Genomic DNA, 27660 nt, shown 5'->3' with positions numbered 1-27660 from the left:
CTCCCTCCAGGGCCCGGAACAGTCTGCAGCCTAGAGCACCATCGCCCAGGCCCCACCCTCCCAGTCCCTTACGCTCTCAGTGGGGCCGCTCAGCCCAAATCCGCTCCGGAGACGGTTCCGCCCACAACCAGGATTGGAGGGAGGAGGCAACGCCCACCTGGCGGGACAGCCTGGGATTGGTGAGCCCGCCGATGGGGGCGGGGACAGCGCCGGGCCGCTGTTGACGATTTCCCAGCCAGAAAAGCCCAGCCCAGTGGCTGGGCAAGAGACTCGCGGCGCGCCTGGGCGGCGTAAGTGTGCGGCGGCCGGACTGGCCCGACGGGCGGGAGCGGAGGACGCAGACGACCCGGGAGAGCGCGCTGTGCGCTGCCCACGTCCGCCTCCTCCACTGACTGCCCTTCGCCAGGCGCGGTGCCCCAACCCGGTGCCGGACCTGCCCGGGGGACCCCGCCCGGTGGCCTAGGAGGTCGTCAGTCCCGCCTTGTTTTTTAGACCCGGAGGACCTAGGCTCCCGGAGGACAAGGAACCGCCCAACATGGCATCGGAGGTGAGAGGGCCCTCGGGGGCGCCCGTCCTCCAAGCCTCCAAATGGGGACGAGGGGCGCCCTGGGAGCCAGCCGGGGCGTGACCTGCGCCTGCCGCCCTGGGGTACTGTCCTCTTTGGGTCCAGGCAGTGGGTACCCCCTGGCGCACCTGCCAGAGCCCGGAAGAGAATTTTGTCCCTTCTTCCTGGTGTCCCCACCGCCATCTGCTCTCCCCCGTCCCTCATCCCTCCCCAGCCTGTGTGGCAAACCCACCAACGCGCACTCCTGCGGAAAGCGGCTCTGACCTCACCTGACCTGACAGCGCTCTGGGCCTGGCGGGGAAAGGTGCCTCCCACTCACTCAGCCTCCCCACGTCTTCACTGCTTTCTTCCCTCCCACTCACCCCTCCCCCCGCCCCACCCCTCCCGTCCTGCGCCCCTCCCCGGCCTTAGCAGCTGTCCCCGCGCAGCCAAGGCCACCGCACTCCTGTGTTTGTTAAGAGCCAGGAGGCAGGGAATCGTGTGCCCTGTGGCTCCGGTGCCACTGGCCTCTCCCCCTCAGAGCCAGAGGACTCCTGGGTTCTCTCCCTGACCGAGTGGCAGGAGTCTGGGGCACAGATCCCTTTCCTTGGGCCTCGATTTACCTGGCTGATGGGGAGAATATTAGCTGTCTGCTTCCTCTGTGAGGTACCGGATGGTGAGGTCATTGCTTTGAAACTTTCAGGTAAAAGGGGCTGTTTGCTTGATGCCGAGAAGGGAACCCTGGGCCTGGGAAGCACAAGGTGTGGGTTCCAGACCCCTCTGGCACCCATTAGCTGGCAAGTCACTTCCTCTGTGGGCCTGTTTACTGAATAAATGGGTTAAGACTGTCTGCCCTGCTAGCTTCTGGGTCATGGCAGAGGGCTAGCTTCTGGGTCATGGCAGCCAAACAGACTTGGTTTCTGAAGCAGTCACTCAACCGCCCTGAGCATATTTCCTCATTTGTAAAATAGGGATAACTTCATAGAGGGTATAACGGCATCTGGAAATGCCTAGCACAGGGCCAAGCAATAGTAGGTGTTAATAAACTGTGGCTAATGACATTAAGAGGGATAACACTGGTATTTCCTATGTGTTCTAAATTGACTATTGCTGGGAATTCCCTGGCAGTCCAGTGGTTAGGACTCCCAGCTTTCACTGCTGAGGGCTAGGGTTCAATCCCTGGTTGAGGGAACTAAGATCCCACTAGCTGCATGCTTGGCAAAATTAAAAATAATAACAATAGCTGTTGCTCTTTCATCTCAGCCAACCAACGTCCCTGCCCCCTCACCCCTCACATCCTTCTGGCCCAACTGTGCCCTGGTTCACAGCAGTGCCCTCTCCTGCCACCTCACCCCTCCCTCGGTGTGCAGGTGGTGGCATCTCTCTCTGACATCCCCCTGGAGTCCTTTTACGCCTGCCAGCAGGGTAGGAGCTTGGCCCCAAGCTCCACTGCAGAATGGGCTGCCTTCAGGAGACCAGGGCACTGGGCGACCTCTGCTTGCCCCAGGCTGTCCTGTGGGTTGGCACTAATTGGTTTGGCTGCAGCCCCAGTTGTTAAATAGCTGTTATTACTAACAACCCATGAAGGGAGTCCAGGGCCCTGCTGGGGAGGGGATGCCAGGTGACGCCTAGCTGAAGGGCAGCCTGGCTCTGCATCCTGAATGGCTGGCCGAGGCCCTCAGGCCCCAGTGGTGAGGACTGGGGCCCCACATGGTGCTTTGCTGGAAATCTGGGCTTGGCTGGGCAGCATGAGGGCGAGGGGCGGGTCCAGCTCACAGGAAGGGCAGAGACTGCATCTGCAGAGCAGAGTCCTCTGGCAGCTGATGTTGCTGGGCACTGAAGCGTCAGCTCCCAGCCTGGGGTGGTCGTGGAGGGTCCAGGGGGACATGCAGAGAACAGGAGTGGAGCTAAGGCACACCCTAACCCCTGGTAGTCCTCGGCCCCTCCCTCAGTAATATCTAGAATTTACTGAGTACCAGGCACTGTGCTGTGTATGCAATTAGCTTAATCTAATTGAAAACTCACAACAACCCCACCAGATAAATACTATTATTATTCCTATTGTGTAGAGGGGCAACCCTGACATTAGAGAGGTTACATAAAGGCCTATGGTTAGGTGGCTAACAGAAGTCTGGGACATTGCAGGGGGACAGAGGAGAACATATGTCCTCAGTGGCCACTGTAAACCACCCCCGCAACAGAAAAGATGCCAGTGAAGTAACATGCCCCCTTCCACCCCGGACCACTCTGCTCCCATCCTTGGCAAACTGGGGTGTGCCCCTCAGGGGTTCTGCACCCTCTCCCCAATCTGTCCCATGTCCTGGCCTACACCCTCTGCCCCATCCCTCTACCCTTGACTCCTGGGACTCAGGTCAGCTAGTGACCTCCTATAAGGCCAGTGATAATGGGTGTATTGGGGGTGCCCTCCAGAGGTAAGGTGAGTTGGGACCTTAGGTCCCTCCCCAGGCGTGGGAGGGAGATACAGCTCACTGGAGACTGATGGAGCCCCTTGGGTGCCTCGTTACCTGTCCCTGCAGCGAATGTTCAGAACAGCAGAGCCAGCCGAGAGGCACTGGTGGAGTGAGTGTGGGGTTTAGAGCAGGGCTCTGACTTCCGGTTGCAGGGCTGCGGTCCTGGCTCTGCCATGCTCAGCAAGGACAAATTACAGAGCTTCTCTGGGCCTCAGTTTTCCCTCTCTGTAGGAGGACAGGATGGGTACCCACTTTGCACGGTTGTGGTTGGTGTGTGCCAAGCAACGAGAACGGTGCCTGGTACACAGTGAGAATGTGATGTATGTTACCCGGTATAATTGTCACTGTCCCTGATACATCAGAGCTGGATTCTAGAGTGACTTCTCACTTTGGTCACTGGCAGTCAGGGTCCCAGAAGTTTGCCTGTGGTCTCAGGGTGCCTGCCACCATCTCCCCAGAGCAGTGCGCCATGATGGGAAAGAACCCTAACTTCAGTGTCCAGTCATGTTCCCACATTCACCCCCTGAGTGACTCTGGGCAAGTTCCTGACCCTCTCTGAGCCTCAGTTTCCTTATCTGTCCAGTGAGAATAACCCTGCCCACTAGCTCCCACTGCCATCAGACTGGCTAACTCTCCTGAGGGCTCTTTGTGGGAGGCATTGTTCTCAAGGCGGGAGGAGATTAATCGCTTCTGCCCTTCTGGCCAGAGCGGGAAGCTATGGGGTGGCCGGTTTGTCGGCTCAGTGGACCCCATCATGGAGAAGTTCAACTCATCCATCACGTACGACCGGCACCTCTGGGAGGTGGACGTGCAAGGCAGCAAAGCCTACAGCCGGGGCCTGGAGAAGGCGGGGCTCCTCACCAAAGCCGAGATGGACCAGATACTCCATGGCCTGGACAAGGTACTCTCCACACTCCCAGGCCCACCCCAGAGCACGCCCCTCACCCCTTGCCATGGACCCAGGCTTTCACCAAATCCCTGAGTACAGGCTGCAGTAACATCCTGAGATGACAGGCTAGGGATCTCTGCTGGTAGTGATCAGGTGCCTAGAGAGGTGCCCTTCAACCACGTGCAGGGCTGACCGTCTCTCTTCATCCCTCAATGCCCCTGTGCTCCTGTGGCTCCTGAGAAAGGTGTTCTGGACCTGAGATACTCCCAAGGGAGGAGTGCTGCCAGGACTCAGCTGCCAATGCCCACCCTCCTGACCCACTGTGTTGCTGCCATCTCTGCAGGTAGCTGAGGAGTGGGCTCAGGGCACCTTCAAACTAAACCCCAATGATGAGGACATCCATACGGCCAATGAGCGGCGTCTGAAGGTGCGACACCCACTGTCTCATCCCCTACCCCTCCCCTCTCTGCCTTGCCTGGGGCCACTTGGAGCATAAACACCACCTCTGTTCGCTTCATCACTGGGACCTCAGAGCAGGAGGCATCAGCAGAGATGGCAGAGACTGGGCAGATCTGGGGGACCCCAGGCCAGGGAGGGAGGGTCACAGGCCAGGGAGGAAGTGCAGCTGCCTGGGCTAACCCCACTGGGCTGTGAGCAGGCAGACCCCAACTGCATGCCTCCCTCCACTCCCAGGAGCTCATTGGTGAAACCGCGGGGAAGCTGCACACGGGACGAAGTCGGAATGACCAGGTGCCGCCACCTCCCTGACCCCCCACACCCGGGGCCTTCCCAACCTTGGGGTTCCAGGGAGCAGAATTAGGGCTGAGTCCCTGAGTGCCAGCTCCTCCTCCCCACAGGTGGTCACTGACCTCAGGCTGTGGATGCGGCAGAATTGCTCCACGCTCTCAGCCCTCCTCTGCGAACTCATCAGAACCATGGTGGATCGGGCAGAGGCGTGAGTCCCGGGGTCACCAGGTGGCAGAGAGGGCCAGGAGGGCAGCCAAGGTCTCTGCTCCCCCCAGATGGGCAGCCCGAATGCCAGACCTAAGTGGTGGGGGTGAAGAGGGCAGGGGGGCCAGGCTCTGGGTTACTGGGAGCCCCAGAACTCCTGGGCCAAGTGAGGCAGAGCAGCCAGCAGAGGGCCATTTCTTTCAGCATCGCCTACCCTGAGCTGGCCCAGCTCGACAGGCAGGAGAGCTCACCCTTTGTGGATTCACAGGCTGGAGGCTAAGGCACCAGGCAGGTGCCCTGAAGCCTGAGGAAGGGACTGGCTTGCTGGGGCACCAGAGTCCCTTCTCAGCTGCCTGAACCTCAGGTCCCCTGTCTCTGCCCAGCAAGGCAGGCAAAGGACAGAGCTGAGGGCTGCCTCCCACTGACCTCATCCCAAAGCTGACATGACTGCTGAGAAGAGTCTACTTGTGTCAGAGACGGGGTTGAGCCTTCCTTGTCCCAACTCCTGGTGACCCTGGTTTCACTGACTTCACAACTAGGGGAAAACAGGGGCCCAGAAATGTCATCCTGTGGGAGACAGGTGTCGGGAGAACAGGGAGTGACTGCTGATGAATGAGGGTTTCTTTCTTGGGGTGATGGTACACTTTAAGTGGGTGATTGGTATATTAACTATATCTCAATAAAGTCGTTAGTTTTAACAAACCAGAACCATCACCCACAGCACCTCTGCTACTGTGCAGCCAATGATAAAGTGCTCCCAGCTTTTCTGGGCTCCTCCAGGGCTCCTCTCATGCTCACAGACTCAGCCTCTCACTGCCAGTGGTGCCGACCGTGCACCTTCCTCCCTGCCCTGGCCCCTGCCCAGATCTGCTGCCAAGGTGCAGAGGCGGGAGCTGAAGGTGTGATCTACATCTGGTCCTACACTCACCCCCTGGAGGCCCCATAGCCACGACCCAGCACACTGCCTGCTTCCCAACCTTCACTGACACCATGTTTGTCTTGGGGAGGTCAACAGGCAGATCCTTGGCGGGCCTGCCCTGCTGTTCCCGAGAGGGGCCCAGGCCTGCAGGGTCCCAAGTGTGACAGGCAGGCCTCACCTGAATCTTGAGAGCCCCTCAGACACCCTGTCCTTGCTTTTCCCCGCAGGGAACGTGATGTCCTCTTCCCAGGGTACACACACCTGCAAAGGGCTCAGCCCATCCGCTGGAGCCACTGGATCCTGAGGTCAGAGGGGTCATGATGGAGATGCATGATGGAGGATGTGATGAGGGGGTGTGGCAGAGGGGAGGGGCCAGGCCAGGCTACCCTGACCCTCTGGCCTCCTGGCCTTCCACAGCCATGCCGTGGCTCTGACCAGAGACTCTGAAAGGCTGCTGGAGGTGCGGAAGCGGATCAATGTCCTGCCCCTGGGGAGGTGAGCAGGGTCCAGTGCTCTGAGAGTGGGGTGGGGTTCCTGCCACCTACTTAGCATAGTCCTAGGGGTTCAGCAGAAGAGGAGGAGCCAGGAAGGACAGAGGCAGACAGGAAGCCAGGCGATCAGCCTCCCTGCCCAGGGTGGGAAGGGGACCTCAGCTCTAAGATGAGGAGGACAACAAGTGTGTCAGAGAAAAGCCAGGGCTCTCTGGAGAGCCAGCCAGCTTTGTTTCCCCACCTGAGGGGACAGGTGTCTGGCTCCCAAGCCGACCAGGCTCTGGCCCTGGCAGCCAGCACTCAGCATGCATGTGCGTGTGTGTACGGCCAGGGCCCGCCTGCGGGAGCGCTGGTCACTCAGTACCCCACCCACTCTGCAGCGGGGCGATTGCAGGCAACCCCCTGGGTGTGGACCGGGAGCTGCTCCGAGCAGGTGAGGCACCCTGCCCCTCCTTTCCCGGGAGGCAACCCTCAGCACCTGCCAGGTCGCACAGACACACACCTAGAGAGGGCAGGGGTCTGGGTGAGGCTCTGGTCTGTTTCTGTGGACATGAGGCTAGAGAGGCCTGGGGAGGCCATGCTAGGGGCGCGTGGTGCCGGGGAGACTCAGGACTCCCGCCTCCCTCCTGGAGCCTGTACAAGAGACCTCCCCAACTCCTGCCCCTCCCTACTCTGCCTCCCTGGGAAGGGGTCCAGGGGGAGGTGGCTGGGCAACCTGGTTCAGGGAAGGGAGAAGTCCCCTCCCAGCCCTCCAGCCCAGCCCTATTGCCTTCCCTTTCCCACCTCGCTCAGAACTGGACTTTGAGGCCATAACTCTCAACAGCATGGATGCCACCAGTGAGCGAGACTTTGTGGGTGAGTCCTGGAAGCCAAGCAGGAGATTCCGGTTCAATCCCTAGGTCGGGAAGACTCCCTGGAGGAGGAAATGGCAATCCACTCCAGTATTCTTACCTGGGAAATCCCATGGACAGAGGAGCCTTCTGGGCTGCAGTCCATGCTTCCTGCCACCCCCGTATGGCCCACCTGGAGCCTCTCCAGGCTGGGTGAGCAGCAAGACAGGCCTGGTGAGCAGACAGCTTGCTCTCGCTTTTCTCTCACAAGCCGAGTTCCTGTTCTGGGCTTCACTGTGCATGACCCACCTCAGCAGGATGGCTGAGGATCTCATCCTCTATGGCACCAAGGAATTCAGCTTCGTGCAGCTCTCAGATGCCTACAGGTGAGGCTGTGCCCACCCTCACCCAGCTCTGCACCCCCTGCAGGGCTCGCTTCCTCCCTACCCCCACCCCGGGCAGAGCTGCCCAGCAGACCAGCCAAGTGGCGTGGGAGCCCCTTCAGCCCCAACATCTCTGTCTCCAGCACCGGAAGCAGCCTGATGCCCCAGAAGAAAAACCCAGATAGCCTGGAGCTGATCCGGAGCAAGGCGGGGCGAGTGTTTGGGCGGGTGAGCCAGGCAGGGAAGGGGGCATGGCCTCAGCACTGACCCGAGGGTCCAGAGGGAACTTCCCGGACAGGCTCTGAAGTGCTCCCTCTCCCCACAGTGTGCTGGGCTCCTGATGACACTCAAGGGACTTCCGAGCACCTACAACAAGGACTTACAGGTTTGGGACCCACCTGTTCTACCTCACACACCAGTTCTCGGGGTCCTGGCTCATCCGGGCAGGGGCACCACAGAATTGCCACCTCTCATTGTGTACACCCAGCCCTTGTCCACCCTGAGAGCTCTCTCTCCCTCAGTGCGGGGTTATGAGGTGCTGTGTGTTCCTAGTGGGAGGCAGTGGGGGTGCCTCCATGGGGACCCAGCTCCTGGGCCCTTACTTCCTGCCACATGTCTCCCAGGAGGACAAGGAAGCCGTGTTTGAAGTGTCTGACACCATGAGTGCCGTCCTCCAAGTGGCCACTGGCGTCATCTCTACCTTGCAGGCAAGATACACCTCTTCTCCCCGAGGCTCTTGAACTTGGGGGTGGTGTGCCAGGAGGGTGATCTTGAGAGAAGGCAGGGGTGGGTGGGTCCGGAAGACATGGGGCAGAGGGAGGGGGTATGTGCTTGGTCCTACCCTGGGAACAATGAAGAGACACACTTAAGCTGCTGCAGGAGAATGGAAGTGGGTTAGATCCAAGGAGCCCCCTCAACTGACCCGACCAGATTTCTTTTTTAACCACTTACTATGGGAGAATTCAACCTACAACAGTGGAGAGGATGTATGATGACCCTTGGGTTTCCCCAATGGCACAGCAGTAAAAGAATCCGCCTGCCAATGCAGGAGACCTGGGTTGGGAAGATCACCTGGAGGAGGAAATGGCAACCCGCCCCAGTGTTCTTGCCTGGGAAATCCCATGGACAGAGGAGCCTGGCAGGCTACAGTCCAAAGGGTCACAAAGAGTTGGACACGACTGAGCATGCACACATGCACACACCCCTACATAGTAACAGCATTCCACTTAAACAGCAATCAGCTCATGGCCATTCTCGATTCAACTATCTTTACCCACTACCTCGTCCACCATTATTTTTAAGCAAATCCCCCTCATATGATTTCATTTCTAAATATAGTTCAGGGTATGTCTCTAAAGTAGTGGTTCTCAAAGTGTGGTCCCAGAACCAGCAGTATCAGCATCACCTGAGAACTTGACAGACCTGCAATCCGAGGCCCCTCTGCAGACCCGCTGAATCACAGGCTCTGGGATAGGCCACACAATCTATAGTCTAATCAATCCTCCAGGTGATTCTGATGCATTCTAAAGATCAGCTAACACTTATCAATAGTTAGGAAATGGTGGCTCAAGCAGACAGCAGGACAGGGTGGGTGAGAGGGGGTCTGCCCAAGGCAGGGGACATCCTGACTGAGCAGGATGCGCCTGGAGCGGGCAGTTCTAGAACCCAGGGCCCCCGGCTTCACTGCCGGCCTGGCCTGCTGTCCCCAGATTCACCGTGAGAACATGGGACGGGCTCTGAGTCCTGACATGCTGGCCACTGACCTCGCCTACTACCTGGTCCGCAAAGGGGTGAGTGTGGGGCAGCCAGGGTGGAGGGGTCAGGGGACAGGGATGTTTCCCAGGCCAGGGTTGGGGGGCCATGGGGGCGCCAGCACCCCATCAGAACAAGGGATGGAGAAAGTTGAGTCAGCACCACCCTCCTACCCGGCTCTCCCAGATGCCATTCCGCCAGGCCCACGAGGCCTCCGGGAAAGCCGTGTTCATGGCCGAGACCAAGGGGGTCGCCCTCAATCAGCTGTCACTGCAGGAGCTGCAGACCATCAGGTGCGCCCCCACTTCCTGTCTTTCCCCCCATCTGCTGGGAGGCAAGCCCAGGCCCCCTGAGACTGGGTTGGCCGAGAGGTCCTGGCCCACCTCCTCCTTCCCCCCCAGCCCCCTGTTCTCGGGAGACGTGAACCACGTGTGGGACTACGGACACAGCGTGGAGCAGTACGAGGCCCTGGGGGGCACCGCGCGCTCCAGTGTCGACTGGCAGATCGGCCAACTGCGAGCTCTCCTCCGGGCACAACAGGCCTAAAGCCCTCCCCACGCCTCTCCCAAATAAAGTGAGTCCTAGAGGAGGCTGTGTGTTTCCTGCCCAGCCTGTCTGTCTTAGTGGTGAGCTCTGGCGGGTGGGGGTCTGTTGAGAGCACAGTAGAGGCCATCAGGGATAGACTCACGCATGCAGAAGGCCCAACGGGGTCTCACCGGCGCCTCCTCGGCCCTGCGCAGTCCCCGCCCTCACCGCCCCGGCGAAGGCCCCGCCCCTCATACCCCCCACCACCGCCCCGCGAAGGCCCCGCCTCTGTCACCGCCCCTGCACAGGCCCCGCCCCCGTCACCGCAGGGCCTCACAGTGATTTCCAGCCTTGGGTGTCTAGGCAGCACAGGCCTCCTTGGATCCGTGGGGGGACCTGATGGGCTTGGCTCACCCAGTCAGCCCCTGTCCATCCCCCTTCCTTCTGGGGCCCTCCCTAGGCTCCCCTGCTCCCATTCTCCTCTGGGTTAACGCAGCCCTTCCCTGGACCATCAGGCAGCACTGCAGGGTGCCCTGTAACCTTCTTAAAGGGAATGCGCTATCTGGTAGCAAAGTTGGTCATCCGGATAGTGAGTGATGCCTGGCGATAGGTGAGCTCCATGCATGGGTAAAGACGACGCTTTCTCCACCCTGGAAAATAATGTACAAATTCACAGGCACTGACCTTGAGGTGAGGCCCACAGACAGGTGGTGCCGGAGGGGTCTGCCCATGCTGTGGTGAAGGGAAAGGATGGTCACGTTGAGGCTGCAAAGAGCCTGAGATGAGGTCTGGCACATGGTCAGTGTTCAATAATAGCGATCCCCAGAGCCAGCAGAGATGCAGAGACCTCTTCTATTAATACACAAATCTCACCAAAATCCTGATAATAAAACATAAATTTCAGACATTTCTTAACAACAAAGATAAGCTAAACACAAAGTATGAATAAGTCCTCCAAGTGAGTCTGGGAGCAACGAAAAGATTTTGTAAATTAAAGAACAAAAACCCTGGCATTGGGGGACACTACACCAAATTCCCAAAATGGTCAAAGCTATGGGTCACAGCCTCTTCTAGAGCAGTGTTTCTCAAAGCCGGGATTCCTGACTATTATCATCATCATCTTCAAACTTGTTAAAAATCAAATTTTCAGTCCCCACCAAGGCCTGTTGTTCTTCAGTCGCTAAGTTGTGTCTCTTTTGTGACCTCATGGACTGTAGCCTGCCAGGCTCTTCTGTCCATGAGATTTCCCAGGCAAGAATACTGGAGTGGGTTGCCATTTCCTTCGGCAGAGGATCTTCCTGACCCAGGGATTGAACTCACGTCTCCTGCTTGGCAGGAAAGTCTTTACCACTGAGTCACCTGAGAAATCCCCAGCAAGACCTACTGAATCATTCTGGGTGGGGTCCTGCAATCTGTTTTAACAAGTGCTTCAGGTACTCCTGATGTGTGCTCAGGTTTGAGAGGCACTGATCAGAGGATGAGATGGCTGGATGGCGTCACCGACTCGATGGACATGAGTTTGAGTAAACTCCGAGAGTTGGTGATGGACAGGGAGGCCTGGAGTGCTGCGATTCATGAGGTCGCAAAGAGTCGGACAGACTGAGCGACTGAACTGACTGACTGACTGACTGATCTTGTTACACAAAGCTGCTGCAGACCAGCAACATCCTCACCCAGGGCCTGCCCTGATCTGCTGACTCAGAATCTGCAGTTTAACAAACTACCCAGGTGACTCCTGTGCACACTTAAGCGTCAGAAATGCTGATTTGTGGGTAAACAAGGATTTATTTTATAGTACAGGAAACTATATATTTGGTAACTTGTCATATCCTATAATGGGCTTCCCAGGTGGCTCAGTGGTAAAGAATCCACCTGCCAGTGTAGGAGATGTGGGTTTGATCCCTGGGTTGAGAAAATACTCTGGAAGAGGACATGGCAACTCACTCCAGTATTCTTGCCTGGAGAATCCCATGGATAGAGGAGCCTGGTGGGCTACAGTCCATGGGGTCACAAAGAGTCGGACACAACTGAGCGACAGCATGCATGCAATATCCTATAATGGAAGAAAATTTGAAAAAAATACATATGTATGTGTATGTGTGTATCTGAATCACTTTGTTGTATACCTAAAACTAGCACAGTACTGTAAATTAACTATATTTCAATTTTTAAAAATAAAAAAAATAAACCCAGAGGGGTCAAACAAACAAAATTGTAGGACTAAAAAAAAAAAAAAAGTGCTAATCTAGAGAATGCCTAAAACCTAGTTTTCAAAATGAAGGAGGGGCTTATGTCCATCCAACCAGACAGGATTAAAATAACTGTGATGCGCTTGCCACAGGGAGAGTGGGAATACACCGAGGCAGGAAGTTGCTGGGACACCTCCCTCCATCTCTCTCTACTGCCTCCATTGACGGGGGACACCTCAGCCTGAATGGAGACTGTTTCCAGGTGATCCTGTTAAGTTCTTCCTTAAGTGAATTGCATTCAGCCTCTTGGGGCTTCCCACTCATGAGCCTGGCCAGGTGTGATCCGACCTGACCAGAAAGAATGGCCTGTCCTAGCTCAGGGAGAGCAAGGGTTTGTGCAGCTTTTCTCCAGACTCTGTACTAACTGCCCAGGTCTGCCTCTTCCTGTTCTGCTACCAACTGGCTACATCCTTTCCTCTTGTCTATTTTTAATCTCGGAAGCTGTTTACACCAAAGCTCAGTGTGACCTTATATTGATTTCCTATTGCTGTAACAAAGTACCCAAAAAATCATGGCTTTAATAAAAATAACACTATCTTACAATTCTTGAAGTCAGAAATCTGAAGTGGGTTTTGTGGAAGCAACACTGTATGTCAGCAGGGCCAGGCTTCTTCCAGAGACTAGAGGAGAATCTCCTTGTCTTTTCTAGTTTCTAGAGGCCACATGCATCCCTTGGCTTATGGCCCCTTCCTCCATTTTCAAGGCCAACAACGTAACACGGCCAAATCTCTCTTGGATCCTCTGCTTCCACTGTCATATTGTTATTTATTTATTTTTATTGACATATGGCACAGTGGTAAAGGATCCACCTGCCAATGCAGGAGATGCCAGTTTGATTCCAAGGAGGGGAAGATCCCCTGGAGGAAGAAATGTCAACCCACTCCAGTATTCTTGCCTGGGAAATCCCCTGGACAAAGGAGCCTGGAAGGCTACAGTCCATGGGGTCACAGAATCAGACATGACTTAGCAACTAAACAAAGATAGTTGAATTACAGTGTTGTGTTAATTTTGTGTTAATAGTTGTGTATACTTTGTGTACAGCAAAGTGACTGTACATCTATATATACAACATATATATACATTCCTTTTCATATTATTTTCCATTATGATTTATCACTGGATATTGAATATAGTTCCCCATGCTATACAGTAGGAATTTATTGTTTTATTGATTCTACATATACCAGTTTGCATCTGCTAACCCCAAATTCTCAACCCAAACCTCTCCTACCCACTTTCCCCTTGGCAGCCACCAGTCTATTCTCTATGTTCCTGATTCTATTTCTGTTTCATAGACAGATTCATTTGCATTGTCATATCTTTTGACTGACCTTTCTGCTTTTTTATAAGGACCCTTGTGATTACATTAGAACCACCTGAATAAACCAAGATAATCTTGTCTCAATATCCTTAACTTAATCACATCTTCACTTTTTATCATGTTAAGTACCAGGGATTATTAAGTACCAGTTGCAAGTTCCAGGGATTATTAATCAGCTTACTACATTCTGTCTGGTTCTCAAAGATTTATGTCTGTCCCACATGCAATGTGCATTCACTCCATCCCAAGATCCCCCAAAGTCTCAACTCATTACAGCATCAGCTCAAGTTCAAAATTTCATCTAAATCTCATCAGCTCAGAAGTCCCATATCTCATCATTTAAAATGGGTATGAATGAGATTTTGAGTATGACCCATCCTGGGGCAAAATTCCTCCCTATCCATGAACCTGTGATCGTGGTGAGGATTAAATGAGTTCATACATAAAAATTCAAGAAATAAGAGGACTTCTGTGGTGGTTCAGTGGTTAAGAATCTGCCTTCCAATGAAGGGGATGTGCGTTTGATCTCTAGCCAGGGAAGTGAGATCCCACATGCCTCAGGGCAACTACTGAGCCACAATTACTGAGCCAGCGTGCTGCAACAAAAGATCCCCATGTGCCTCAGTGAAGATCACACATGCCACAATTAAGACCCAAGGCGATCAAATATATATTGAAAAAAGCCTTTTAAAAAATTCTAGAAATAAATTATCTGCTACTAAAATATGCTGTTTCCCAAAACAGGAACAGGATAATGGTTACAGACATTTCATTTAAAAAAGACAAAAGGCTCAAAAATATATAAGCAACTCCTTCAGCTCAATTCCAGAAAAACAAATGACCCAATCAAAAAATGGGCCAAAGAACTAAACAGACATTTCTCCAAAGAAGACATACAGATGGCTAACAAACACATGAAAAGATGCTCAACATCACTCATTATCAGAGAAATGCAAATCAAAACCACAACGAGGTACCATTACACGCCAGTCAGGATGGCTGCTATCCAAAAGTCTACAAGCAATAAATGCTGGAGAGGGTGTGGAGAAAAGAGAACCCTCTTACACTGCTGGTGGGAATGCAAACTAGTACAGCCACTATGGAGAACAGTGTGGAGATTGCTTAAAAAACTGGAACTAGAACTGCCATATGACCCAGCAATCCCACTCCTGGGCATACACACCGAGGAAACTAGATCTGAAAGAGACACGTGCACCCCAATGTTCAGACTTTTGGACTCTGTGGGAGAAGGCGAGGGTGAGATGTTTCGAGAGAATAGCATTGAAGCAAGTATATTATCAAGAATGAAACAGATCACCAGCCCAGGTTGGATGCATGAGACAAGTGCTCAGGGCTGGTGCACTGGGAAGACCCGGAGGGATGGGATGGGGAGGGAGGCTGGAGGGGGGATCGGGATGAGGAACACATGTAAATCCATGGCTGATTCATGTCAATGTATGGCAAAAACCACTACAATATTGTAAAGTAATTAGCCTCCAACTAATAAAAATAAATGAAAAAAAAAAAAAAAAAAGGGAATTCCCTTGTGCTCCAGTGGCTAAGACTCTGCACTCCCAATGCAGGGGACCTAGGCTCAAACCTTGTTCAGGGAACTAGATCCTAAATGCTTCTACTAAAAGACCTGCATGCTTCAATAAGATCTAAGATTCTGCATGTTGCAATTAAGACTTGGTACAGCCAAATAAGTAAATAAATATATAGTTTTTAAAAGTCTCTGGGCTTTTCTTCAGGAAGGGAGGACAAAATAAACTTATGGGTTTGCCAATCTAATGTTCTGCTAATCTTGAAAAATACTGATTCTGATGAATTTTGGTATGAAGCAGAATTGTAGTTAAACACATTTAACTTAAAAGCATTGAGAGGCAAAATATCATATATTACATAATTTATATAAAACATCCAAGTTAGCTAAATCTGGAGAAAAAAATAAATTAGTGGTGGCTTAGGGCCGACTGGGAGGGGCAGAAGGATAGATAACTAAAAGGCACACAGGGTTTCTTTTTGAGATGATGAAAATATTCTGAAATTGGTCATAATGATGGTTGTACATATACATGAATATACTAAAGTCCATTTAATTATATGCTTTAAATGAAGGAATTAATTATGTGAATTATATCTCAATAAAATCATTTAAAGACATTATAAATCAACTATACCACAATAAAAATTTTTAACAAACTGTTTAAAAAATAAACCCTATGATGCTCTTTGCTGAATCTACCATAAGAAGACTATTTTCAGCAACTGAACTGTCGACATTCCAGAAAACATCGACATCACTCAGGAGGGACACACTGTCTTTGTGAAGGGCCCCAGAGAGATCCTGCAGACTGACAACAGCAGGATAGAACCCAGCCTCCTGGGAAGGAATAGGAAGGGACTCGGGTTAACAGCGGAACAGAGAGGAACCAGTTCCAGTTCACACAGTCTCTAGCCCAACACAGCATGTGATCAAGGGTGTTCCACTGGGCTTCCATCACAAGACAATGTCTGTGTATGCTCACTTCCCCATTCAAGCCCTTATTCTGGAGAGCAGGTCTCGCTGAAATCTGAAATTTCTTAGATGAAAAATCTGCAGGGCTCATATGAGGACAGGGATTGCTTATTGGGTATCTCATGCCTTGAAAGTGATTTGCATTGACCTTAAATCAGATTCATCTGCTTTGATCCAACAAGCCACACAGTTAAAAAATGAAGATATCAGGGACTTTCCTGGTGGTCCAGGCTAAGCCTCCATGCTCCCAACGCAGGGGACCCAGGTTCTATCCCTGGTCAGGGAACTAGATCCCACATGCCACAGCAAAGTTGAAAGATCCCATGTAGAATACTGACCTAAGACCTGGCACAGACAAATAAATGAAAATAAATATTTAAAAAAATAATAAAAATAAGAACATCAGAAAAATCTGGATGTTATCTATGAAAAAGATACCAGTCTTCAGGCTGTCAATAAGATCTAAGACTACTAAAAGATTCACCTGAACACTTTGTTGCTGGGACGGACAAATATTTTTCCATGTTTCTAGTGGTCCCAGACTGTCCTCCTCCCTTATTGGGAAGAAATTTCTCCGTGCCTTCAAAATCTTGCAGCTACTGCAGTCCTGATAGAAGATGCTATAAAACTCTCTTCTGGGGGCAAACTAACTATTTTTGCTAGCCACCAAGTGAAACAACTCCTAAATGGGAGAGGCCACTTATGGATGTCTGATCAAAGAATCTTCAGCTATCAAGTAGTGCTGATGGAAAATCCAGGTCTCACTATATCCCCTCGTGAGGTTCTTAACCCAGCCACCCTCCTGCCTACTCCCGAGGGCTCTCTCCCCTTTCACTCTTGCCTAGAAACCTTGGCCCACTGGACAAAACCCCGAGAGGGATTGTCGGAAGACCCTCTGACCAATCCTGAGGAAATCTGGCACACTGATGGAAGCAGCTTTGTCTTGGATGGAAAAAGAAGAGCCAGGTATGCAGTAGTCTCCAATTTTGAGACCATAGAGGTTAAACCTTTGCTACCAGGTACTTCAGCCCAATTAGCTGAGCTCATAGCCCTGACTCAAGTTTTAGAACTGGGAAAAGGAAAAAGAGTAGCCATTTACACTGACTCCAAGTATGCCTTTCTGGTGCTACACGTGCAAGCTGCTATTTGGAAAGAAAGAGGCCACTTGACCATCCGAGGGTCCCCAATCAAATATGGTGATCAAATCCTTAGATTCTTGGAGGCAGTCCATCTGCCCGCTGAGGTTTCAGTCTCCCACTGTAAAGGACACCAAGAAGGGAGCACGGAAGTGGCACGAGGGAACCAAGCAGCTGATCAGGCAGCTAAGAGAGCAGCATTACAGAACCATGACTTAATAGGGTTGGCCACCTTAGTTCCACAGACTAATTTGCCAGAAACTCCTGCATATACTGAAGGTGAGACTCTTAAAGCTAAGAGTGAGGACTTTCAAGAAGATCATATGGGGTGGTTCCAAAAGGAGGGACTCCTTTTTCTGCCTAGGAACTTCCAATGGAAGTTGGTTAACTCCTTACATGCCACCACTCATTTAGGGGAAAAGGCCCTCCAAAGATTACTAGAAAGGTCCTTCAGAGGAACAGGCCTCCAAACGACTATAAGGCAAGTGGTCTCCTCTTGTCCCACTTGCCAATTAAACAACCCCCAAGGAGCTCGAAGACCCCAGCTGGCCCAGCCTGTCCAATGACGTGGGACCTATCCAGGAGAGGACTGGAAGATGGACTTCACCCAGATGCCAGTTTCTCAAGGGTATGAATACCTATTAGTCATGATAGATACATTCACAGGATGGATTGAAGGCCTTCCCACCTGGACTGAGAGGGCTGAGGAGGTGGTAAAAAAACTGCTCCATGAAACCATTCTGAGATTTGGTCTGCCCAGGTCATTACAAAGTGACAGTGGGACATCATTTACTTCTAAGGTCCCCAAAGGGCTCTAAAGCATTGGGCATTACTTATTATCTCCATTGTGCCTGGAGGCCTCAGTCTTCAGGAAAAATAGAGTCAACCAATTCTTAAAATCAGCGATAAAAAAGATAACCCAGGAGACCTCTCTGGGATGGAAGGAGACTTTACCAATAGCTTTCCTCCACACCCATGTTTTCCCTAAGGAACAGGTTGGTCTTCGTCCTTCTGAGATGCTATATGGGGGACCTTTTCTTTATGTCAATGTCCTCTTCCTAGATCCAGAGTCTCAGACCCTCCAGTCTTATACCATGGTCATTGGTCAATTCCAAATGGATATACGCTTGTGGGGGGTCAACGAGGACCCAAAAGATTCTAAGGAGTCACTGCTATATGCCCTAGGGACTCAAGTCCTAATTAAAGTCTGGAAAGATGGGTCTCCAAAGGTTCAACTCCAGGCCACATGGAAGGGCCCCTACCCTGTAATACTTTCTACCCCCACAGCAGTCAAGGTACCAGGACATGGCTCCTGGATTCACTACTCACGAGTCAAGCAGTGGAAGAAAACAGAAGAAGACACTCAATACACCTGTGAGCCCCTGGGAGATCTCAGATACCTATTCAAAACTACAAATGAGTGCCATTCTAATGAACACCCCCAAAATCTAGTTTCTGGAGATAAGATTTCTCAGGACAGCTCTAAAGAACCAACACAACTTGGCAGGGGTTGTACTCCAAAACAGACAGGAGATAGATCTTCTGATCCCTGAACAAGGAGGGACTTGAGCCATCCTAGCGATGGGAATCTGGAGTTGGCTAATGCCCCTACTAGCCCTTGTTATGCCATATTGCTGCTGCTTATGATTGCTCCATGTATTATCTATTATCTAACCCATTTTGTCTCTGCCCAGGTCAACAAGATACAACATTCAATGCCAGTTCAACAAGGATATAGGAAATTACAGCGGACCATGGAAAATATTGTCCTTAGATGGACACCGCTATAAGGACTCTGAGGCTTGAGACTAGCAAGAGGCGGAGGCCCAATACCCCTCGCCGTTCCAGTTCAGCAGGAAGTAGCCAGAAAGACCTTGATGCCCCTATTCCCAAAGAATTGGGCCTCCCATCTCTTGAGGGGGGAACGTTAGGTAGTTAGAATAGGAAAAAGGAGTCCAGAAGGGTGGTGGCTAAAAGACAAGGAAGGGAAAAGCCCATGAAAATAGAACAAAGGAAGGTCCGAGGACTGGAGTGACGACCTCAGGTAGAAAAACAGCACTCCTGGCTGGCCCAATTTACACAGGGCAGGTCCAGGGGGAGGAAAAAAACATATAAAAAGAGGAGCCAAAGGGCCAGGGGTCTCTCTCACCCGCTCGTGTGTGCTCTCTCGTGCTCTCTCTCTCCTCTTCATGTCTTTTGGGTCGGCATGCCCTCACGCTGCGAGGATGTATTTTCCTTTTATTTTCTAAATAAAACGGAGCTGTAACACTGATCTGTCCGAGAGCTGAGACATGTTCTGTCCAAGGGATTCAACATCTGTCGCTTCAAATTTTTGTTGTGACGAGACAGAACCGAGGAAATTACACACTGCCCTGACATTTCATAAGTAGTCTCAATTCTACATTTTATTCAGATAAGAGCCTTTAAATCTATTTTATATGACCTGGAGTGGTGTCTATCCTCTGTTGCTATAGAAAGAGGAAATTCCTGAAATTTTTTTTCTCTTGCAACATTCTCAAGACTCAATACCTGCTTCCCATTAGCACCTACAGAAAAGGAAGACCTGGGGACCTCAAAACCTGGCCTACAGAAAGGAAAAAGGCAGATGCTAGTTCTAAACCAGAGGAGTAAGGGACATGTAACTTCTTCTTTGAGGCACCGGATAGAAGTTAGCACCCTTGGTACTTTCCTGATGATCCAGTGGCCAATGGATCCCATGGTCCCAATGCCAGGGGCCGCGGCGGGGGCGTTTGATCTCTGGTCAGGGAACTAGATCCTGAATGCTGAAACTAAGACCCAGTGCAGTAAATAAATAAAAAGAAACATTTAATTAATTTTTTTTTAAAAGTTAGCACCTTCAGGTCACCTTCTCACCTCTCCCTGATCTACCCCTGACAGTTCTCACAATCTGGAACAACCCTGTCTATTTCCTCCCAGGAATGCCTGTGGTAGACTGAATAACAAAGCACTGCCATCGGCATCCCCAGGAGAGGCATCCCCCACTCCCAGTCCTAGCAAGCCAGGCACAGCTGGGCACGAGCTTTGGCCAGATCCAGCCATGCTGACATGTATAGCTCTGCTCTGTCCATTTCAATGACTGGAGAGTAACCCATTGTGTGAATTACACCACACAAAGGTGTTGATTTCACCCTTTCCTTTGAGCATTTAAGTGGTTTCCCGTTTTCACTTTACCATCAGCACATTCCTCACATGCCTCCTGACCTTTGGCTCACACATGATACTTCCCCCAGGTGTTTCCTCAAGATGGAGCTGCTGGGACTTCCCCTTTTCGAGTTTCCTGTCCCTTTCCCTGTTCATCTTCCCCAGGCACTCTCCATGAGGCTGTGCACACTGGTATTTTTAGTCCCAGCTACTCCACATGAACTGACTCATTTGAAAAGACCCTGATACTGGGAAGATTGAAGGCAGGAGGAAAAGGGGACAACAGAGGATGAGATGGTTGGATGGCATCACCGACTCAATGGACATGAGTTTGTGTACACTCCGGAAGTTGGTGATGGACAGGGAGGCCTGGCGCGCTGCAGTCCATGGAGTCGCAACGAGTCTGACACGACTGAGCGACTGAACTAAACTGACTCTACATGAAAGCTAAAGAAAATCGCCCAGCCACCAGTCCCTCCCTGGACTCAGCCCTGGCCCGCGCCTCTCCCCTTTGACCACCTCTGCTTGTGTCTGCTTCACAAAGAGGTCTTGCTAATTTTCATCTTGACTAGCTCTTTCTGAATCCTTTCTCCTTATGTGTTTCATTCATCTTCATGGTATGTCTAAAGCATGGAGTCATGATGCTATTTGACTGTAAGTCTGCCCTAAGCGACTTTTCTATGCATCTCCCCCATCCCTCAGTACACTTCTGTTACTGAGTCCAAGCTCTCTCTACTCACCACACACTAGTCCAGTTAACAGAGAGAGGTGTCGAGGCAAGGAATACAACTTTACCGGGAAAGCTGGCTGACTGACAAGATGGCAGACTAATGTCTCAAGATAACCATCTTTATCAGGGTCTGGATGCCAGGTTCTTTTACGGAATGTGGGGGGAGGGGAGGATTAAAGTAAAAACACCATTAATCTTGCAGCTATCTCTTAGAATGGCCAATCTTAGGGAGGGGATGAGTTAATTTCTTCCTTCCTGTAGCCATCCACAGGTGGACAGGGTCCTGAATAAAGGTGTTTCGGTTTAACATTCTGGCAGAGGGGCTGGGTTCCCTGAGGCAGGCTATTATGTATGGACAGTATCCTTTTACTGAACCGAAGCAATGAGAAGCAAAGGTTAAAGTAAAAGAAATAGATCTAACATGGAGTCAGTTCTTCCCTGTAACTTTAATACTGGTATTCTTGCTCCTGGGCCCCAGAAATACCTTCCCAGGCTTGTCTTGGAGGCTGCATAGTTCTTTCTCCTGTTCTCTGGGTCATGTTCCTAAGCTTGGCTCAGATGCCAACACTTTTGTTTCCTGATGGGACAAAACTTCCTCCTGGGATAGCAGCTGTCGACCCCATTTGCAGTCAAGGACCTGACCTGGAGGCCTGGCTGCCTGGCATGAGCCAAACTGTGAGTCTGGCAGCCAATCCTCCTTTCATAACCACAGTGACATGGACCTCGCCTCATAAGTGAGAGCATACAGGGTATCACTTGGGTAAAGGTGATCTGGGACCTTTAGAGTGCTCCCTGGATTCCTACTGCTTGATGGCATTAGTAACAGCACACTCTCCCCCTCCCCCTGCTCCCAGCAGAATTTCTGCTAAGAGATTCTTACAGGCTCTGGAAGAAAGTAAAGTGGACCTATTTGTTCTCTGCTACAGATGAGGAAACTGAAGCTGAATTGAGAGTCAAGGTGAAATGACTTGCTCAGGGAAACATACCCAAAGCTACATTGTCCTTTTTTTCTTTTTTTTGGCACAGCTTGCAGGATCCTGTGGGCTTCCCAGGTGCCTCTTAGGGGTAAAGAACCCACGTTGCCAATGCAGGAGACATAAGACATGGGTTTGATCCCTGGGTCAGGAAGATTCCCCTGGAGTAGAGCATGGAAATCCACTCCAGTAATCCTGCCTGAAGAATCCATGGACAGAAGAGCCTGGTGGGCCACAGTCCATAGGGTTGCAGAGTTGACATGACTGAAACAACTTAGCATGTATACATGCACACAGGATCTTAGTTCCTTGACCAGGGATTGGAGCAGGGACCTGGCAGTGAAAGTGCCAAGTCCTAATAACTGGACCACTAGGGAGTTCCCTACATTTACCGTTGTTGACGGCACATCATCCAGAAGACTTTTTAATGTTTAGAACAGAAAATAATAGAACAAGCTCCGCTTAGTGGTGAGGTGCGTTACCACAAACTTCCGTTCCGTTCAGTTCAGTTCAGTCACTCAGTCGTTTCTGACTCTTTGCGACCCCATGGACAGCACTCCAGGCCTCCCTGTCCATCACCAAATCCTGCAGTTTACCCAAACTCATGTCCACTGAGCCGGTGATGTCATCCACCATCTCATCCTCTGTCATCCCCTTCTCCTCCTGCCTTCAGTCTTTCCCAGCATCAGGGTCTTTTCAAATAAGTTGGCTCTTCCCATCAGGTGGCCAAAGTATTGGAGTTTCAGCTTCAACATCAGTCCTTCCAATGAACACTCAGGACTGATTTCCTTTAGGATGGACTGGCTGGATCTCCTTGCAGTTCCAGGGACTCTCAAGAGTCTTCTCCAACATCACAGTTCAAAAGCATCAATTCTTCGATGCTCAGCTTTCTTTATAGTCCAACTCTCAAATCCATACATGACTACTGGAAAAACTAGACACACCTTTGTTGGCAAAGTAATGTCCCTGCTTTTTCATATGTTGTCTAGGTTGGTCATAACTTTCCTTCCAAGGAGTCTTCTAATTTCATTGCTGCAGTCACCATCTGCAGTGATTTTGGAGCCCCCCAAAATAAAGGCTGCCACTGTTTCCACTCTTTCCCCTTCTATTTGCCATGACATGATGGGACCGGATGCCATGATCTTAAGTTTTCTGAATGTTGAGCTTTAAGCCAACTTTTTCACTCTCCTCTTTCACTTTCATCAAGAGGCTCTTTAGTTCTTCTTCACTTTCTGCCATAAGGGTGGTGTCATCTGCATATCTGAAGTTATTGATATTTCTCCCAGCAATCTTGATTCCAGCTTGTGCTTCATCCAGCCCAGCATTTCTCATGATGTACTCTGCATATAAGTTAAATAAGCAGAGTGACAATATACAGCCTTGATGTACTCCTTTTCCTATTTGGAACCAGTCTGTTGTTCCATGTCCAGTTCTAACTGTTGCTTCCTGACCTGCATACAGGTTTCTCAAGAGGCAGGTCAGGTGGTCTGGTATTCCCGTCTCTTTCAGAATTTTCCACAGTTTATTGTGATCCACCCAGTCAAAGGCTTTGGCATAGTCAATAAAGCAGAAATAGATGTTTTTATGGAACTCTCTTGCTTTTTTGATGATCCAGCAGATGTTGGCAATTTGGTCTCTGGTTCCTCTGCCTTTTCTAAATCCAGCTTGAACATCTGGAAGTTCATGGTTCACGTATTGTTGAAGCCTGGCTTGGTGAATTTTATGCATTACTTTACTAGCATGTGAGATGAGTCCATTTGTGCAGTAGTTTCAGCATGCTTTGGCATTGCTTTTCTTTGGGATTGGAATGAAAACTGAACTTTTCCAGTCCTGTGGCCACTGCTGAATTTTCCAAATTTGCTGGCATATTGACTACAGCACTTTCACAGCATCATCTTTTAGGATCTGAAATAGCTCAACTGGAATTCCATCACCTCTACTAGCTTTGTTCACAGTGATGCTTTCTAAGGCCGACCTGACTTCACATTCCAGGATGTCTGGCTCTAGGTGAGTGATCACACCATCGTGATTATCTGGGTCATGAAGATCTTTTTTGTACAGTTCTTCTGTGTATTCTTGACACTTTAATATCTTCTGCTTCTGTTATGTCCATACCATTTCTGTCCTTTATTGAGCCCATCTTTGCATGAAATGTTCCCTTGGTATCTCTCATTTTCTTGAAGAGATCTCTAGTCTTTCCCATTCTATTGTTTTTCCCTATTTCTTTGCACTGATCACTGAGGAAGGCTTTCTTATCTCTCCTTGCTATTCTTTGGAACTCTGCATTCAAATGGGTATATCTTTCCTTTTCTCCTTTGCTTTTCACTTCTCTTCTTTACAGAGCTATTTGCAAGGCCTCTTCAGGCGTCCATCTTGCTTTTTTGCATTTCTTTTTCTTGGGGATGGTCTTGATCCCTGTGTCCTGTACAATGTCACAAACCTCCGTCCATAGTTCATCAGGCTCTCTGTCTATCAGATCTAGTCCCTTAAATCTATTTCTCACGTGCACTGTATAATCGTAAGGGATTTGATTTAGGTCATACCTGAATGGTCTAGTGGTTTTCCCTACTTTCTTCAATTGAAGTCTGATTTTGGCCATAAAGAGTTCATGATCTGAGCCACAGTCAGCTCCCGGTCTTGTTTTTGCTGACGGTATAGAGCTTCTCCATCTTTGGCTGCAAAGAATATAATCAATCTGACTTCAGTGTTGGCCATCTGGAGATGTCCACGTGTAGACTCTTCTCTTGTGTTGTTGAAAGAGGGTATTTGCTATGACCAGTGCGTTCTCTTGGCAAAATTCTATTAGCCTTTGCCCTGCTTCATTCTGTACTCCAAAGCCAAATTTGCCTGTTACTCCAGGTGTTTCTTGACTTCCTACTTTTGCATTCCAGTCCCCTATAATGAAAAGGACATCTTTTTTGGTTGTTAGTTCTAAAAGGTCTCGTAGGTCTTCATAGAACTGTTCAACTTCAGCTTCTTCAGTGTTACTGGTCAGGGCATAGACTTGGATTACCGTGATACTGAATGGTTTGCCTTGGAAACGAACAGAGAGCATTCTGTCATTTTTAAGATTGCATCCAAGTACTGCATTTCAGACTCTTTTGTTGACTATAATGGCTACTCCATTTCTTCTAAGGGATTCCTGCCCACAGTAGTAGATATAATGGTCATCTGTTAAATTCACCCATTCCAGTCCGTTTTAGTTCTCTGATTCCTAAAATGTCAACATTCACCCTTGCCATCTCTTGTTTGACCACTTCCACTCTGCCTTGATTCATGAACCTAACATTCCAGGTTCCTATGCAATATTGCTCTTTACAGCATCAGACCTTGCTTCTATCACCAGTCACATCCACAACTGGGTGTTGTTTTTGCTTTGGCTCAGTCTCTTCATTCTTTCTGGAGTTATTTCTCCACTGATCTCCAGTAGCATATTTGGCACCTACTGACCTGGGAAGTTCATCTTTCAGCGTCCTTTTTTTTTTTCTTTTTTGCCTTTTCATACTATCCATGGGGTTCCCAAGGTAAGAATGCTGAAGTAGCTTGCCATTCCCCTCTCCAGTGGACCACGTTTTGTCAGAACTCTTCACCATGACCCATCCATCTTGGGTGGCCCTACACAGCATGGCTTAGTTTCATTGAGTTAGACAAGGCTTTGGTCCCTGTGATTAGATTGGTTAGTTTTCTGTGATTGTGGTTTCTATCTGTCCACCTTCTGATGCCCTCTCTCAGTGCCTACCATCTTACTGTGGTTTCTCTTACCTTTGATGTATCCCCTTCATAGCCTGTCAGAAAATCTGCTAAATACCTGACCTGTGCTCACAGTTTTCATTGGCTTGACCCTTGGCACAAATAAGATTAAGGAGAGAAGAATCCCCACTGGCTTGGGGAACAGCTACTGGGGCTCTGCAAATAGTGTCTTTCGGACATACCGAGGAGTAGCCTCCCTAGAGTCCCTCAATTGTGCCTACTGCCACTCGCCTGTTCATGGGGGGTTTGAGGAAACAAGAAACGAGAGATTGTAAAGGAATTCAGATTTTGTTAGGCATATGTTCTTCCAGTCATAGGAGCGAGGACCTCCTACCTTAACTGGAGGTCTTCTGGAATCTGAGACTGAGCTATATGAGCTTTCTGCTGAGTTTGTTATTAGCTGTCCCAGTTTCCAGCACACTGGGCTTGTCACTTCCCCTGCACTGGGTTTTCTTTGCATTCAGCTACCACCATAGGAGCTTTCGCTGAGTTGGGCTCCTGCTGTGTTAGGCCTCCTCCTTGGGGGGGCCACGCCAAGGTTGTTTCAGCCAGGTTAAATCCGAGCCACGGCACCAAAGATGTCAAGGGAGTGTGTGATTTCCTCAGTTCTGTCTCGTCACAACAAAAATTTGAAGCAACAGATGTTAAAGCCCTCGGACAGAAAGTGTCTCAGTTCTCAGACAGACCACGTTACAGCTCTCAGCTCTCAGACAGATCAGTGTTACAGCTCCATTTTACACCTCAGTTTTATTTAGAAAATGAAAAGAAAATACATCCTCGAGGCATGAGGGCATGCCCACGCAAAAGACACGAAGAGGAGAGAGAGAGTGCGGGTGAGCACAGGAGAGAGATAGACCCCCGGCCCTTTGGCTCCTCTTTTTATATGTTTTTTTTTCCCTCCCCTTGGGCCTGCCCTATGTAAACCGGGCCAGCCTGGAGTTCTGTTTGTTTTACCTGAGGTCCTCCTGTGGTCCTCGGACTTTCCTGTGCCCAATTTTTGCTGGCTTTTCCCTTCCTTGTCTTTTAGCCACTGCCCTTCTGGACTTCTTTTTCCTATTCTAACTACCTAACATGAAAGTTCTGCCCAGAGTTGAAACTTATTCTATCTCCTGTTACTAAAAACTGTTCTTGTGGATGAGATACTGCCACATGCAATAACATGGAGTATCTCAAAAACATGGTACTGAACAAAAGAAACAAGACACAAAAGGCACAGCATATCATTCTATTTATGTGGAATTCTAGAAAAGCCAGATCTACTCTGTGGTGACACTGCTGATCAGTGGTTGCCTGAGGCCAGGGGTGGAGGCAAGACAGACTGGGCAGAGTGGTGGAAAAGTTCTTTTTCCTTTGGTTGCACCACATGGCTTGCTGGATCATAGTTTCCAGAACAGGGATCAAAACTGTGCCCCCTACAGTGGAAAAGCCAGGGATGTCCAAAAGTTCTGTATTTTGATGGTGCTGGCAGGTAGTCAGGTATACACGTTTGTCAAGCCTTATCAAACTGTACCCTTAGAATAAGTGTGTATGTCATCATTTGTAAACTACACCTCAAGAGAATTTGTTTTAAACAACTGGGAAAAAAAGTCCTTGCAATTATTTCTACAAGGTGAGGAAGGGTCTTTTCAGACACTCAGACTTGTCTTTAGATCTTGTAAAAATAATCTTTAACTTCCAAAATATTTGTTATTTTAATTGGTTGTTATACTTGATCATTGTGGTCCTGGTTCTGACACTAAAATAGTAATTGATATTTCTAGTGACATCCCTGTATTCCTAAAATACACACACACTCTAAGGATGAAAGCTGGCAGTTCCCTATTCTCTATGTATGTATGAATGTGTAATGAAACCCATGACTGTGCAATTCCTTGTTTGAACATGAGTCTGAATGTCTTTGAGAGGTAGTAGAGCAGAGTGACTAACAGCATAAACCTCTTACCAGATTCAGATTCTACCTCTGTTCCTTACTTAACTTTTCTGTGCCTCAGTCACTCTAATTCTAACATAAGAATAATTACAGTTTTTGTTGAAGTGAATGAGTTAATTCATGTAAAACACCCAG

At 49.9% G+C, this 27660-nt stretch overlaps 2 protein-coding genes across 7 annotated transcripts in view; one reads left to right on the top strand and one right to left on the bottom strand.

Annotated features, from left to right (window-relative positions):
• LOC122701676 (CGRP receptor component) overlaps window positions 1–27660 on the bottom strand; it is an 89609-nt gene that overhangs the window by 37090 nt on the left and 24859 nt on the right. For 2 of the 4 annotated variants that reach the window (XM_043914880.1, XM_043914883.1), the window contains one exon: window positions 10440–10635. In XM_043914880.1, coding sequence (XP_043770815.1) covers window positions 10440–10552 — 113 coding nt within the window. In that variant the 5' untranslated portion in view covers window positions 10553–10635. Of the gene's footprint in view, window positions 1–9918; window positions 10026–10439; window positions 10835–27660 lie in introns of those variants that run through there. The other 2 variants (XM_043914881.1, XM_043914882.1) reach the window with 2 other exon arrangements.
• On the top strand, window positions 190–12243 carry ASL (argininosuccinate lyase). 3 transcript variants are annotated; one of them, XM_043914877.1, is made up of 17 exons: window positions 190–290; window positions 493–547; window positions 3722–3916; window positions 4248–4331; window positions 4598–4654; window positions 4762–4859; window positions 6002–6079; window positions 6192–6269; window positions 6559–6698; window positions 7058–7120; window positions 7367–7481; window positions 7622–7706; window positions 7804–7863; window positions 8102–8185; window positions 9188–9268; window positions 9417–9523; window positions 9632–9819. In XM_043914877.1, exons 2-17 carry the CDS (start codon window positions 536–538, stop codon window positions 9774–9776), a joined length of 1482 nt encoding a protein of 493 aa, XP_043770812.1. In that variant the 5' UTR covers window positions 190–290; window positions 493–535; the 3' UTR covers window positions 9777–9819. The 3 variants fall into 3 exon arrangements, with proteins under 3 accessions (XP_043770812.1, XP_043770813.1, XP_043770814.1); XM_043914878.1 differs by adding an exon at window positions 12097–12243 and having other exon boundaries at window positions 246–547; window positions 9632–9804; XM_043914879.1 differs by having other exon boundaries at window positions 248–547; window positions 6646–6698.

This window comes from Cervus elaphus, chromosome 10 (assembly GCF_910594005.1).
Source record: "Cervus elaphus chromosome 10, mCerEla1.1, whole genome shotgun sequence".
Taxonomy (NCBI): Eukaryota; Metazoa; Chordata; class Mammalia; order Artiodactyla; family Cervidae; genus Cervus; species Cervus elaphus.
This window is presented reverse-complemented; position numbering and strand designations above follow the sequence as displayed.

Coding starts and splice junctions, on each gene's coding strand:
- ASL (XM_043914878.1), top strand. Junction 6,270..6,558: donor AATGTCCTGCCCCTGGGGAG/GTGAGCAGGGTC, acceptor TGGCCCTGGCAG/CCAGCACTCAGCATGCATGT. Junction 7,121..7,366: donor CAGTGAGCGAGACTTTGTGG/GTGAGTCCTGGA, acceptor TTCTCTCACAAG/CCGAGTTCCTGTTCTGGGCT.